Genomic DNA, 11,357 nt, shown 5'->3' on the forward strand with positions numbered 1-11,357 from the left:
ATATATATATATATATATATATATATATATATATATATATATATATACAGTATGCTTAATCTCTTGATACATGAATTGTATCTTGCTATCATTTATTTAATGGTTAATATTCACATGTAAATGAATACATACAATTTTTTTGAGTCTGAGTTACATAACTCAAGATGGGTTTTTACTAGTTCCATCCATGATGTCATTTTTTTTTAAATAGCTAGAGATATTCTGTTGTGCAGATACATTTTCTTTACCCATTTTTTGTTGATTGACACCTAGGTTGTTTCCAATTCTGGCTATTAGGAATAGAACAGAAATGCACATGGTTGATCAAGTGTCCCTTTGATAGGATGAAACATTCTTTGGGTATATGCCCAGGAGTGGTACATCTGGACACACGGGTAGATCAATTCTCATTTTTCTGAGAAAATTTCATACTAATGTCAATAGTGCATGTACAAATTTGAACTCCCACAAGCAATAGAGGAGTGTTCCCCGTGTTCTACTACCTCATCAAGATGCCACTTGCATTATTGCCTTATTGATAAGTACAAGATGAAATCTCAAATTAGTCTTGATTTGTATATCTTTGAGCTAGGCATGTTGAACATTTCTTTAAGTGTTTCCAGGCATTTGAGTTTCCTTCTTAAAGCATTCTATGTTTAGATCTGTACCTCATTTTTCAACTGGTTTATTTGTTTGGGGGTTGTTTTGGCATATATATGTATATGTCTTATTTCTTAAGTTTTATATATTTTTTGGATAATAGTCCTCTATTAGATGTGGAGTTGGAAAAATATTTCTCCATTCTGTAGTCTGTTGCTTTGCTCAATTGATGGAGTCCTTTGCTGTGCAGAAACTTTTTTTTTCATGAGGTGTAATTTATTAATTATTGATCTTAGCTCCTGTGCTAACAGTGTTCTGTTCAGATCTATGTGTTAGCAGTGAGATATGTATTTGTTTATAATTAAAGATGCATACAATAACATTTACTTTTGAATAGTCACAAAATTTTTGTGTTGAGATCTTTTTAAATTTTTATTAATTACAGTTTGTTCATTTTATATCCCATCTGTAGCCCCCTCCCACACTACCTCCCAATCCCACCTTCCCTCTGTCTTCTTCTTCTATGTCCCTCCCCCAGTCCAATTATAGGGGAGGTTCTTCTCCCCTTCCATTAACCCTAGACTATCAAGTCTCATCAGGACTGGTTTTATTGTCTTCCTCTGTGGACTCATAAGGCTGCTCCCTCCTCAGGTGGAGGTGATCAATGAGCCAGCCCATTAGTTCATGTTAGAGACAGTCCTTGTTCCTATTACTAGGGAACCCTCTTGGACACTGAGCTGCCATGGGTTACATCTGTGCAGGGGTTCTAAGTTATCTCTATGCATGGTCCTTGGTTGGAGTATCAATCTCTGAAAAGAACCCTGTGCAATGGATAAAGAAGTTGTGGTACATTTACACAATAGAATACTACTCAGCAATTAAAAACAAGGAAATCATGAAATTTGCAGGTAAATGGTGGGAACTAGAAAAGATCATCCTGAGTGAGGTATCACAGAAACAGAAAGACAAACATGCTATGTACTGATTTATAAGTGGATATTATTCATGCATGGTCGTTGGTTGGAGAATCAGTCTCAGAAAAGACATCTGTGCCCAGATGTATTTGGTCCTTGTGGCACCCCTGTCCTCTCCAGGTCTTTCTATGTCCCCCTTCTTTCATAAGATTCCCTGCACTCTGCTCAAAGTTTGGCTATGAGTCTCAGCATATGTTTTGACCCCCTCCTGGGTAGAGTCTTTCAGAGGCCCTTTGTGATAAGCTCCTGTCCTGTTCCTTGTTTTCTCCCTCTTCTGATGTCTGTCCCGTTTGCCTTTCTGAATGAAGACTGAGCATCTTACCCAACGTCTTCCTTCTTGATTAGCTTCCTTATGTGCACATATTTTAGTATGATTACCATATATTATAGAGATCTTTTAATAGTTCTTGAAAATACAAATATGTTTTCTAACAGGAGCAGTTTTGCAAAGTGTGGATGACCTCAGGATATAACTTCATTGAACCTACTATACTAACAACAATCTGAAATACTGATACATGAGGCAAGAGGGGTAGATGTATATAAAATGATTCTTTTCTATTTTCCAATTGTATTTTGTGTTTGTTTTTTATAAAAAAAATAATTTTAAAACTTCCCCTTTTTCAGTAGCATCCTCACATCTAAAACCAAGGTTCTTCTAAAGATCTTAACTTTTTTTTTTACCAATATTGATCACTTTTCACACATTTACTTTTCATACACTGCTCCACCCATTCAAACATTTTATAAGCTCTGAAATGGTTTTCAGCTTTGTCTACATTCTGATTTCATACATCAATCAAAGCATGTATGAAAAGCAGTCACACAAATCCTTTCATGCCAGTCCTCTATACAATTTCCAATAGTGACTTCTGGTCAACTTAAGACCCTCTGACCTGCAAGATACCCCACTTGTCTGAAGCCTCATCGAAGAATATGCCTCATATTACACCATAGTCTCCTTTCTTATTTTTCCTCATAGGTGATCTCTGTTTCCCAAATCCATTCAGTTTCATGTTCTGTCATATTAACACTTGATAGTTCCTATTGTAGTGGTGTCTACTTGCTCCTGGCTAAGAACGAAGCCATGGGACTTATCCATAGGCTTTACCTCAGTTATTACTAATCGTTTTTAAAGTCCCCGATTATGTTTTTATGATAGCAGGAAAAAGTATTATCATCATTTAGTCTCAGAACGTAAGACAGGGGCCATCAATCAGCATATAATTGACAATATTAATTTTCTGAATGAATCTTTGAAGGAATAAATTGTATGAGACACTGAAATTATAAAGGTATACGAGCGACAGACTGAAACAATCCAGAGCAGCTGCTCGTAAATGGGGAACTTGTAAGCCAACTGTGTTTGTCTCATTCTTTTTCAATATATGTCTGTGTTTCTGCAGGTTGTGATTTGATCCCAGTACAGTATCTTCGCTGGGGGGATCCTGAGCCCATTGCAGCTGTGGTGTTTGCCTGCCTCGGCCTCCTGGCCACTCTCTTTGTTACGGTAATCTTCATCATTTATCGGGACACTCCAGTGGTCAAATCTTCCAGCAGAGAACTCTGCTACATCATCCTTGCTGGCATCTGCCTGGGATACTTATGTACCTTCTGCCTCATTGCGAAGCCGAAACAGATTTACTGTTATCTCCAGAGAATTGGCATCGGTCTCTCTCCAGCCATGAGCTATTCAGCCCTTGTAACAAAGACCAACCGTATTGCAAGGATCCTAGCTGGCAGCAAGAAGAAGATCTGTACTAAAAAGCCCAGATTCATGAGTGCCTGTGCTCAGTTAGTGATTGCTTTCATTCTCATCTGTATCCAGTTGGGCATTATCGTGGCCCTGTTTATCATGGAGCCTCCTGATATAATGCATGACTACCCAAGCATTCGAGAAGTCTACTTGATTTGTAACACCACCAACCTAGGGGTTGTTACTCCTCTTGGATACAATGGATTGTTGATTTTGAGCTGCACGTTCTACGCGTTCAAGACCAGAAATGTCCCAGCCAACTTTAATGAGGCCAAGTATATCGCCTTCACCATGTACACGACCTGCATCATATGGCTGGCCTTCGTGCCTATCTACTTTGGCAGCAACTACAAAATCATCACCATGTGTTTCTCAGTCAGCCTCAGCGCCACAGTGGCCCTGGGCTGTATGTTTGTGCCGAAGGTGTACATCATCCTAGCCAAACCAGAGAGAAATGTGCGCAGCGCCTTCACGACGTCTACCGTGGTGCGCATGCACGTCGGGGATGGCAAGTCATCCTCCGCTGCCAGCAGATCCAGCAGCCTCGTCAACCTGTGGAAGAGGAGGGGCTCCTCCGGGGAAACCCTAAGGTAATAGTTGCCAGAATATAGCAGGGAATAGTAGCTAGGGAAACAGCTGCGTTTGCTTTGTGGTAGTTCAATAGGAGATGTCTGCATGACCGAAACTACAGGAGTCAGAGTGCTTTATGTTTCGAGACGATCTCAGGAAAGTTTATTGTAGGGTTGAGTGTTGTTAGGTTATGTAAGCTAGGGCTAGCACAGAAATGAAGATCACTAATAAAACAGTTACATCATAAGGCATGTTAGTTCAGCATGGCAGAGAGGAGTGAGCTGTGTTAAATATTAGTTAAAACACTCAAGTTAAACTCTTATTGTTTATTATTATTATTATTATTATTATTACTATTATTATTTTACAATTTATTCACTTTGTATCCGAGTTGTAGCCCCCTCCCTCATCTCCTCCCGTTCCCTCCCTCGCTCCTCCCCGCTTGCTTCCCTATCCCCCTTCCTTAGTCCACCGATAGGGGACTCTTTATGGGAGATATTTTAATAGACTTAAAAGATGAAACAATACAATAACGTTGCATACAACTGGTGATTGCAGTCTGCAAATGATCTGGAGCCAGCCGCCAATGCATGAGTGAATTTGAGTGGTACCCTTGTAACTGTTCCCAAGATTCCAAACACAGATCATGAGTGTTGAGAACGAATTATAAGATAGTAAAAATGTTACAAAGATTGCTCACAGTTGCAAATAAGGAGGTACTATTCCCTATATCTATGGATTACAAATGATAAGTTCCCATATTTAGGAAGTACCTGTCAAGAAGCTGGTCAGGATCTCTCTACTGTGATTTGACAGTCTTCCTAAAAATCTGATTGGACTGTTCTTTGATCACCTCCCCCCTTCTGTGGCCTTCTTACCAGGCCACAGAAGATGCAGCCATTCCTAATGTGATTTGATAGATTAAGATCAGAAGGAAGGAGAGGAGGACCTCCCCTATCAGTGGACTTGGGGAAGGGCATGCGTGAAGAATGGGGAGGGAGGATGGGACCAGGAGAGGAGGAGGGAGGGCCTTATGGGGGGATACAAAGTGAATAAACTGTAATTAATAAAAACAAATAAATTGTTAAAAATTGGATAAGTAAATGTAAGCTAAAAATCTTCCAAATGAAAAAGCAGTATATTTCAAAGTAAAGATATATATCTAAATAATATTGCTTAAACTATTCTTATAGACTGTCAATCACCCTCACTGGAAGCCTCTTCTGTCATCCACCTTCTTCAAATCATAAATGGTAGAAATGCTGAATATGAATTTTTCTGCTGAGGCTTGAAAAGAACCCATAAGATTCTTAGAAATTTTAACCATGAAGCCTAATGTCTTAGAGTTAATTTGTACCCTTACCCCCATTCCCTCATACAATTATTTTTTTAATTGCTTTACATTTCTCATCTCTTCCCATGTAGGCTGTGTAAGACAATCGACACACTAAGTTGAATCTTTTCTTCTTTAACAAACGCCAGAAGAGTAATGGTTTATACACAGAAAGCCTCCTATATACCTAACCTGCTCAAATGTTTCCCTCATGCTTTCCTGATGCCTCTATTAAACATCCTGAAACTTCTGCAAAATCAGCTTTTCAGGTTGGCGAAGACATTTATTTTTCAGACTTTTTATCAGCCCTTTTTTCAAATAAAAATTTTCTAGGGGAAAATTGATTGATAAGACAGGCAAGCTGGCATGGAATGAAAATTGTTTACCTAGGTCTGTGTACCTAGAATTCAAGAGAGAAAGCTCCTCAGGGAGACAGTATTGAGTGGGGAGAAGGAGGGCTGACTGTGTAACCATTTTTTTTCTTTGTTTGAATGTTAGCATTACCATCTCCTCTCTTTATCTTACTGACTTCAAATGACTAATTGGAATCACATCGCTTATATGATGAACTGTAAGGAATGGAGACACATAGTAGGTAGTTTAGTCAAAGTAACGTAATGTTGTACTAAATAGCACTGGGACCAAATACTAGAAGCAGCAATTATTTAGCTGTATAGCCTTTACCAGGTTTTCTTAACCTTCTTGGACTCATTTCTGCCTCTGATGAATGGAGATTAGGAAGTACAGCTGTACTGAGTTTGAGAAGTACCTAACATGCATACCGTGTGTGCCACCCAATAATCACCTGTTAAGAAATGTTATTTTAATGAAAGAAGAAATCAATTGCCAATATTCTTCAATACTCGAATGTCAGTTATATACACAAATAGGATGATGTCAACAATTAAGGGAGCACCTTAAGTGGAACACAAGTTTGTAGAGGCACTGCTCACGCAGTCTGCTCTTTCCAGGGCTTCACCATCTTGACATTATGCCAGACTGTTTAGCATACTTTAAGCAGAGCTAACTCCCAGGGAGTAAAAATCTTGTCTAACTTTCTAATCCCTCTGTCTTGATGCCTACCTAGACACAGAGTGATACTTGACACGTGGGAGCAGATCATTGGTGATGGATTGGTGTATTTGATGAATTAAAGAGATTAGAAACATAGCTATGCACTGGGGTTTAGTTTCTGTTTCTCTTCCAACATCCATCGCACTGTGAAGTGATCGTGCTAAATGTTCACAAGCAGTTTTAAGCCTGCCATGTTCTGTGCTTCAGCGGTCCTTTGCAATCCTGTCACCATCAGACTCATATCAAGAAGTAGATTGTTAATCTCAGGTTTTGATACACTGGTACAGTATCAGTAAGATATTTTACTAATATTTTTTCTATCTTATGTCAACATTTTAAAAAATGACCAAGGAAAGGATTTGGTGTTAGTATGTTAACTTGTTTTCTTTTTAGGGCTAAATAGATCATGGTAGTGAATCTAGAAGTCAGTACAATTGGATGTTACAATCTCAAAAAGAAGAAGACAGTCATTGGAGAAATTGTTGTTTTATGCAACCTTAATGAAAGTCTGGTCTGTCCATGTGAGTATAACTGAGATAGGCTATAATATGATTACAGAAAGATTTTTCTTTTTGCCACTAAATAGAATATGTGAGTTGGCATATGCTGTTGATGTGGAGAGAAAAAAAATCAGAGAAAGCTGTCATCCTCTTGCAGTGCATTCCATCCCTGCTGCTCTTTTCAAACTCTAATCCTCAGTGAGGGATGTGGCCTAAAATTCCTTTTCTCTTTTGTACCTACCTGAACCTAAACTAAAATATTGCTCCTCTTTGATACAGAGTCAAAGTAATCAAAGCGTTAATGTACTATTTTTCACATTGAAAAACACAACACTTTATACATTTAGTTTGCCTTCAAATCCCAATTTTGTAAAGATTAGTGCGGATCAAATTGTCACACTAGACACAGATAATGGGGAACAGCGTAAAGTGTCCGCAATATTTTCATGCTTTCTTCTAAATCACTGCTGTTATTTGTACTTTTCAGTGACTGAATTCTATCTTGTACCATTGAACCCATGCACTGGTGTTGAGAAAGGTCTCCAGTAGGCAACTAAAATCCCAAGAATTAGGTCTGTAGTGATAGATAAAACAGCCCCTATACTGGTTCTGTCTTAATCTGCATCCTTCCATTTCATTATGGAGACAGCATGACCAGGACCGGGTCTTCCCTAGTCAGTCTTCCCCCGTATACCCTCGTCACCTATCATTCAATGGGAACACCAATGGATGCCTCTCCATGTTAAAGAGAATGATAACTGCATACTTTAGAGAGAAGAATGTTGTAACAATTCAGAAGTTTCAATGACTGTTTCCAAGACTTCATATACCCTCTTGGAGAGGGAGCAGAGAGGGATCATACATGTTTACATACAGCATTCCATGGGGAGTTTTGCCTGGGTTTAAGTATATCACTATCAACCTAAGTTACTATTTCAGTGAGCTATTTCACTCTGATTAATAAACTATGAAACATTACATAATAACGTGATTTTTTTTAAACATTTTATATTAATGTTTAGTTACAACACGGAGAAAGTACTCAATAATTAGAAAATCTTTTAGAATCCAGTGTAATCGCAAGATCCCCATAAACTGGAAAACAGTCTTGTCAGAATCCTGTAAAAATGGTCTTTATGTCTTATTAAACAAAAGTTACTCAAATGTCTACCATAAACTGAGAAAATAGTCACTTTAGCTTATCATCATCTATAAAAGAGACTGCATGAGAAAAGTGAGTGGCAGTTTTCACTGCATAAACTGATGACTTTTAAAATTATTTTTATTAATTATAGTTTATTTACTTTGTATCCTCCCTGTAGCTCCCTCTCTCCTCCCCTCCCAATTTTACCCTCCCTTCCTCTTCCCCACCTGTGTCCCTTACCCAGTCCACTGATAGGGGAGGTCCTCCTCCCCTTCCCTCTGATTCTAGTCTATCAGGTCTCACCAGGAGTGGCTGTATTGTCTTCCTCTGTGGCCTGGTAAGGCTGTTTTCCCCCTCAGGGGGAGGTAAACAAAGAACAGGACAATCAGTTCCTGTCAGAGACAGTCCCTGTCCCCATTACTATGGAATCCACTTGGACGCTGAACTGCCATAGACTACCACTGTGCAGGAGTTCCAGGCCATCTCCATGAATGGTCCTTGGCTGGAGTATCAGTCTCAGAAAAGACCACTGTGCCCAGACTTTTTGGATCTGTTGCTGTCCTTGTGGAGCTCCTGTCCTCTCCAGGTCTTACTGTCTCCCACTTCTTTCATAAGATTCCCTGCACTCTGCCCAAAGTTTGGCTATGAGTCTCAGCATATGTTTTGATACCCTGCAGGGTAGAGCCTTTCAGCGGCCCTCTGTGGCAGGCTCCTGTTCTGTTCCCTATTTTCTCCCTCCTCCGATGTCCATCCTCTTTGCCTTTTTCAGCTTATGGTAATAAAAAAGGATAAGGAGACTGGTAAAGAAGGAAGGAGTGGGAAAGAAATACAGTGATAGTTTAAAGAGTAAAAACCAGAAATCAGCTATTAGGCATTTTCTAGGTTCTGCACACATTACAGAAAGTTTTACAAAGTTATCTAAAATTGATATATGAATTATGGCAAATATCAGCATTCATCTTTTCCAATTTTCAAGTATGGAACAAGAGGCTGAGCGTCACTTGAAGACTTATTCATCATTACATAACTTGCATTTGATGGAGCAGCTTTTCACTCGGGTCTCAGCTTGTGCTCACAAGAATTGAGCATTTCCCAGTGTACTCTTTGTGAAATATCTCATAAAATTTTCTTTGGAAAGCAAATTGTTATTCTGACAAGCAATGTTTGGAAAATATCTCTTCTTTGCTTAGAGATAAATGCCATTGAGTCTTGTAATATAAAATAATGCAATTTCTATCTCAAACCATAGAACAATAAGCAAGACACCAATAGATGAGGCTGATCATGAAAGTGACACCGCCTCAGCTTCCCTGGCATCAGAGACAGATATGGCAAATAGCAGACATAACCTCAGCTTTTGGTAAAAGGACACGTTTCTGGTCAATTATTTTTTTTAAAGAAAACAGATCAAGAAAAGATCTGTTCTTTAAAAAAGAACTTGGCAAAATGAACTTTGAAAGAAAATCAGAGCACAAAGGAAAACATCTTTTCAGCTTTACTTTGAGGTAACCTCATTTCTAAAGGCACATGCATAACACAGAATTCATTTGATTGTTCAATGTGTTCTAAGACTGAACAGCTGTCCTCAAACAGCTAGCATATGCTGAAGAAGCAGGCAAAGCCATCTAAGATGATACTTTCTCTGTATACTGTGATTTCTTTTTTTTTTCCCTAAGGCATGCATAATGGTCAGATCTTGAATCTTTTTTTGTTTTTGTTGCTTTTTTTTTTTACTTGTTAGCAAATATTTATTGATCATGACAATGCTGAGTATGTCATGCCTTCTTGGAAGTAAAATTATTTTTATTTTTATATTCATTTCAAAATCAATTGTAGAGGGATTTTTTCTCCTTTATTTATTTTATTCACTTTACATCCTGCTGTCCCTTTCCTCCTCCCCTCCCAGCTCTACCCTTTCTACCTCCCCTTTTCCACAGAATCTTGATGAATAGACCTGGACTGGCACACAGCAGTAAAACTGCAGAAAAGGAGGGCTGTAGGACATCTCCAGGCAACAACATGTATCAAGAACACACTGATGACACAAGTAACCCTCTTATATATGCAGGAAAATCTATAAACCAGAAATAGCTTTGTTAAACCTAAGCACACAGAGAAAATAACTGTGGTAATATAGTCTATATAAAACCTATTAGTCTTTTCTAGGAAGGTCCAAAAAAGAATTGACTTGTAAAAGATGTTTTGACAAACTCCAAGGGACAAATTTCACTCATATGCAGAATCCACAAAATACACACATATACATATGTGCACCATACACACGTCTAAATATGGTTACAGAGTATCTTCAATTTATGTCAAAACACTGACGATTAACCAAGACATCAATAGAGGTGTGTCTGTGCTCATTGCATGTGCACGAATGTGCAATTGTGTGTGTGTGTGTGTGTGTGTGTGTGTGTGTGTGTGTGTGTGAAGGATACTACTTAGGGTGAAGAACCTGATCATTAGGAGGCGGAAAACAGACCAAGAAAGGGAAGCGGAAGGGGTGAACATGAATAAAGTATATTGTATTTACACATAAAGATGTCATAATAAAACTTATTTTTTAAAAGGAGAGATGATTTAACCACTTAGAAAGACAAATTTTTGCTCAAATGCATGCTCTTGCTTAAAATTAACAACATTTCCATGTATGTGTAACAGGAAACATGGAAGTTGAAAGGATGCTAGGATACAGTTGATTGAGGAAACCCAGTGAAAGGGAAAGAAGGATCAAATAAAGGAAATGGGGTAGATATGAGCAAAGTACACAGCATTCACATGTGAATTCATAATGAATTCCTTCATAATAGAACCTGTTGTCCAAAAAAAAAAAAAAAAAGTCAAAAAGCAAAGGATGAATTGACAAAACCTAGACAGCACATTTAAACCACCTTGTAAGTACACATGACGACAAAGTGACTTCGAACATGCAAAGGACAGCAGAAGAACCCAAGGTGAATAAAACAAGTTATGTATTACAGTTTGCGGATTCCATTTCGATCTTTAAACACCCTTTAACATTATGAAGAACATTATGTTCCAAATGGCTTGCTGTGGAAAACATCATGGCAGCTTAAACAGAAAACATGCATAAGGTGTCCGAAGAGTGATTTCATGATCAGTGAGAAGGAGCCACGCAGAGCCAACTTCTACCTTTGGTTTGTAGAGTGAGAATTACTTTGAGCTCTCTCATCTCCCTAGGAAGGAACACTTCTCGTTCTGATCAATCCAGCAGTTTTTTGGAAAGTGAAGCTGGCTTGGCCTAAAGCACAAAGGAAAGGGCCCAGAATAAGTCATTCAACTCACTGAAATAGCAAAGAGAGTCTTATTTAAATAGGAATGAGTCACTATAGTTTTTTTTTTTTTAATAGAGACTTGCTATTTATTCCTTCAATGTATA

The 11,357-nt window shown here is 38.4% G+C and overlaps 1 protein-coding gene across 2 annotated transcripts in view; it reads left to right on the plus strand.

Annotated features, from left to right (window-relative positions):
• The window catches only part of Grm5 (glutamate metabotropic receptor 5), a 483,320-nt gene that overhangs the window by 428,784 nt on the left and 43,179 nt on the right, over positions 1 to 11,357 (plus strand). For both annotated transcript variants that reach the window (XM_055623260.1, XM_055623259.1), the window contains exon 7: positions 2,981 to 3,920. In XM_055623260.1, coding sequence (XP_055479235.1) covers positions 2,981 to 3,920 — 940 coding nt within the window. The remainder of the gene's footprint in view (positions 1 to 2,980; positions 3,921 to 11,357) is intronic.

This window comes from Psammomys obesus, unplaced genomic scaffold, assembly GCF_907164565.1.
Source record: "Psammomys obesus unplaced genomic scaffold, mPsaObe1.curated_primary_1811, whole genome shotgun sequence".
In the NCBI taxonomy this organism is placed as follows: Eukaryota; Metazoa; Chordata; class Mammalia; order Rodentia; family Muridae; genus Psammomys; species Psammomys obesus.